We start from the raw sequence: 4,867 nt of genomic DNA on the forward strand, positions 1-4,867 counted from the left end.
TTCATTTGTTTTTTTTTTTGGCAACTTCCTTTTCCATGATCTCTTCATTTTCTTGTTCATCAGGAGGATACTCCTTATCAGAATCATGTTCATCATCATCTTGAACCTTGGCTTTTACAACCTTGAGATTAAGACCATCTGCTAGTGTTTTTAATCCAAGCTGGTCGACCTTCTTTTTGTTTTCTAAAATCAAATCCATCCTCTTTTTTTCATATTCACATAACTGAAATGGTAGTATATATATATTAGATAAGAATCCATAACATAATTGATAGGAATAATAACAGTATAGATAATTCAAAAAAAATAGTAAGATGTATTTCACCTCTTGAGTAGTATATGCTGGTTGAAAAGTTGACTTTTCAGACCGTGGTTTTTTAGTATTTCCCCTATGTTTTTTTTGCCCTTCAATTGTCACAAAATTTCGCTTAGCAACTAAACCTGTTAATCAACAAGGGTATCTCATTTTTGTTCAAATCAATGTCAAGTAATAACAAATAATTAGTGATGAGTGCGTGAAGTGTTACCTTCAAAAAAGCTAGTCCTTGGTCTCACAATCACATGTGGCTGCATTTGTGACATAGGCGTGATGGAATTGTCAACCACAACATCAACATATAAATGTATTTCCTCTCCTTCGAAAGCAGTTGCAAACTCAATCAAATCCCCATCATTAGCAATTAGTTTCCAACCACCAGCCGGTTTGCGCACGTAAATTCCACCAATTTCGTTATATTTTAGATCATCCTTCACGTACTCCATAACAACACTGTATGAAAATTTATCAGAATCAATATACTCGGGAACCTCGTGAACCGTCCCACCTATGTATGTAGTTTTCGTGAACTGTCCCTTGTGGTGTAAATTGAGAATATAATCTTTTTCCGCCATTCTGAAAATATAAACAAAAAACTGGTTAACAACAAACATTGATATTATAAACACTACTAGACAGATGTTATTGAAAAAATAATATGAAAATCAATCTTGTAAACTTAAAGCCAGAAATAACTAATTGCATACAAACTTGTCAAAGAAAACAATTAATGAAAAACAAGCGAGAAATAATTCATTTTCCAGTAGTGATTACATACTAAATGAGTAACAATAATAATTAAGTAGGTGTTCAAGCAATGAAGATTACAACAAAAGCAAGTGCAACAATAATCTAGGAACTAAGTTCTCTATTTTTTAGAATATTTCAGCATTATCCTCCTCTGGATCGTCAGGTGTAACATGTATTTGCTTTGTCCGAATGTCATCTCTGCACCAATTAATAACATGATCAACGTCATGTACTTGTTCTCGCGACTCATAATTTATGTCAGCAACATGTTCAACTGAACCCATCCCATCTTCCACTTCAGAATACTGATCCTTTGGAGATTTCTTGATAACAAAATGTAAGTTTTTGTCAGTAGGATCTTGTATATAGAAGACCTGTTGGACTTGTGTAGCGAGAACGAAAGGATCTTCTTTATGACATAGCTGGTTAAAGTTCACTCTTGTTAGGCCATAGCAGTCCTTACCTTTTTTGTACCAACAACACTTAAAAAGAACAACAGTTAATTCTCCCCAGTAGTCGACTTCAATGATGTCCTCAATTGAACCATGGTAACCTACATCTCCTACTATCGGGTTTTGGTCTTTTGCACTAGCGAAACTAGTGGTTAGGGTAGTGAGGAAGACACCAGAATTTTGTGTCGTACACCTACGATCTCTGCGCTTGGTGTGAAACTTATATCCATTGACCACATAACCAGAAAATCTCTTTGCTGCATGAAGAGGCCCTTTCGCCAAACATGACAATTCTACTGAAATATTTTCTTTATCTTGAACTACCTCTTTCAACCACTTATGAAATTCAATTGTATGCGTCCTTTCCCTTTTAAACTTTTGTGACTTTGCATCTTTTTGAACCAATTGAAGGTGTTCGCTGGATTAAATAATCAACAGTTAGACACCTATAAGACTTCTAAGAACAAATTTGTATTAGGTTCTTGCATATATATAAGAACTTACTCTTTTAGCATCTCGATATCCACATTATCACAATTGAATAATATGTATCTATGAGCCTTGATCCAGATCTTTCCTTCCAAATGTATAGATTTCCCCTCTTTATTTTTACCAGATCCAATAGGATACCCTGCATCTTTGTTGCCATCCTGAGGATCATTTATATTTTCACTTCCATCATTAAAAAATCTGGCACAATATGTCAAACATTCATCTGCTATGTAGCCTTCTGCTATAGAGCCTTCTGGTTTGCTCCTGTTTCGAACATAAAATTTTAGTTTGCATAAGTATCGTTCGACTCCAAACATACACCTCAAATGCACAGGTCCACCGAATTCGAGTTCCTTGCATAAATGAATAGGCAAGTGAACCATTATGTCAAAAAATGCAGGTGGAAATATCATTTGAAGCTCACAAAGTATTTCGATTATTTCCTTCTGCAACTTTTCAACATCTTCTAATTCGATGACCTTGCCACATATACCCCTTAAGAATGCACTTAACCTCATCAAAGGTATTGCTACCTCAGGTTTAAGTGTTTTAACCACTGCAAATTGCAATAAATATTGAAGGATAACATGCGCATCATGACTCTTGTAACCTGCTATCTTCCGCTTCTTCATGCAAACACAACGACTAATATTAGATACCGATCCATGTGGAAACTTCGCATTCATGAAGACAGAACAAAAAATCTCTTTCTCTTTTTTTGTCATATCAAAACTTGCTGCTCTAATTTCAACTTTTTTGTTATCACCGCATTTAATAGGATGGAGAATCTTTCTAATCCCCATTTCTTCCATATCCATACGTGCACTAAGGTGATCTTTTGTTTTACCCCCAATATTTAACAAAGTCCCCAAAATTTTGTCACAAAGGTTCTTCTCAATATGCATAACATCAAGGTTATGCCTGACCATATTACTACTCCAATATGGTAGCTCAAAAAAATGGATTTTTTCTTCCAAGGGCTGTTTGATGAAGAACACTTTTGCTTTTTCTGTTTCTTCCCAAAATCATTCTCATAACCACACAACAACTCCTCTACCTGCATTCCTGTTAACATTTCAGGAGCAGCTAGAACTTCCACTTGTCCATTAAATTTGCGCTTATCAGACCTCCATTTGTGGTCAGGAGGAAGAAATTTCCTGTGGTTCAAATAGACAACCTTTCTACTGTATTTTAGATAATTTGATGAGGTCTCATAGTGGCATAAAGGACACGCCAGCTTACCTTTCGTACTCCATCCTGATAAAATTGCATATCCCGGAAAATCACTTATCGTCCAAAGGAGACTTGCGTGTAGCTTAAATGTGCTATTAGACCTTGCATCATAAGTCTCAACACCAACACCCCATAACTCTTTCAACTCTGCAATTAAGGGATGCATATATACATCAATTTCATTACCTACTCCAACAGGGCCAGGGATTAAGGTTGATAGAATAATATTTTCCGGTTTCATGATTAACCAGGGTGGAAGGTTGTAATTTACTAAGACAACTGGCCAGGTGCTATGAGAAATATTCATTGATCGATAAGGGTTAAATCCATCCGATGCTAAGCCCAACCTTACATTTCGAATTTCTGCAGCAAACTCAGGATATTTGGCATCCATTGACTGCCAACCTTCACCATCAGCTGGATGCCTTAACTTTCCATCCTTCTTCCTTGCTGAAGCATGCCATGTCATTGAGTTAGAGAAATCAGAGCCCATGAACATTCTTTGCAGCCTTTGCTTTAAAGGAAAATATCTCATTACTTTTGCTGGGACCTTAGATTCTTTTAACACATCCATGTTCTCAACCGAATCAATTTTCTCTTCATGTAGTTTCCATCTTGATATTCCACACTTTGTGCACTTATCCAGCCTCTCATTTTCTCCCCAAAAGAGCATGCAGTCATTTGGACATACATGTATCTTTTGGTAACCAGGACTTAAGTCTTTAATCATACCCATTGCCACACTAAACGACGATGGTAGATTTACATCGGTAAAAACCTCCTTTATCAACTCAAGTAACGCAGTAAAGGCCGCCTCACTAAATCCATGAATGCACTTTACTTGGTAAAGCCTAACTATAAAACTCAATTGAGTGAATTTTTTACAGTTAGGATATAAAGGTTGTCCACCCTCCTTAACAAGTCGATAAAATTTCTTCGCATCATCATTTAATCCCTTTCTAATTCCATCTTCACCAATACTAGTCACATTACCATATGTAGTATGTAGCATGACATCAAACTCATCTCCTAATCCCATACCTATATGATCAGTCTCCATCTCGTCAACAACACGGTCTGTCCTAAGCATCGAGACTTCATGAATCCAATCGACACAATGTGGAGAAGGTCCATTGCATATCAGATGGTCACCTATAGCAGTTGCACCACTCCAGAATCGATTACTACATTTCCTACAAAGGCACTTCAACTCATTTCCTACGGCATGATTTTTAAATGCATTTCTAACAAAATCTATCACCCCCTGCCTATATATTTCACTATACCTCGGAAACGACAACCATTTCTTTCCTTCTACATCCATTCTTCTACATAAATATTTTTCAAACAATTAACCACACAATAACAGAGCATTACACATATGACCCCCTGCCTATATATAATTACTCACAAAATTATCACAAAATCAGAACAAGCTGACACAAATTGAAATCAGGCCTATATCATTTTCCACATCAAATTACCCACAAAATTAATACAAAAGCCTACACACAGATATATATATATAAAATCAGACCTAATTAAGTCACAGTACCCACCATATCAGACCAAATTAAGTCACAATACCCACAATATCAGACCTAATTAAGTCACAATACCAACA

The 4,867-nt window shown here is 36.1% G+C and overlaps 1 protein-coding gene across 1 annotated transcript; it reads right to left on the reverse strand.

The window, feature by feature from the left end:
- Window positions 1–1,191: 1,191 nt before the first annotated feature.
- On the reverse strand, window positions 1,192–4,567 carry LOC108203248 (uncharacterized). The gene is made up of 3 exons (XM_017372020.2): window positions 3,009–4,567; window positions 2,023–2,931; window positions 1,192–1,936 (listed from the first exon to the last, which is right to left on the reverse strand). Exons 1-3 carry the CDS (start codon window positions 4,565–4,567, stop codon window positions 1,192–1,194), a joined length of 3,213 nt encoding a protein of 1,070 aa, XP_017227509.2.
- Between the last annotated feature and the right edge of the window lie 300 nt (window positions 4,568–4,867).

Source organism: Daucus carota, chromosome 2, assembly GCF_001625215.2.
Source record: "Daucus carota subsp. sativus chromosome 2, DH1 v3.0, whole genome shotgun sequence".
In the NCBI taxonomy this organism is placed as follows: Eukaryota; Viridiplantae; Streptophyta; class Magnoliopsida; order Apiales; family Apiaceae; genus Daucus; species Daucus carota.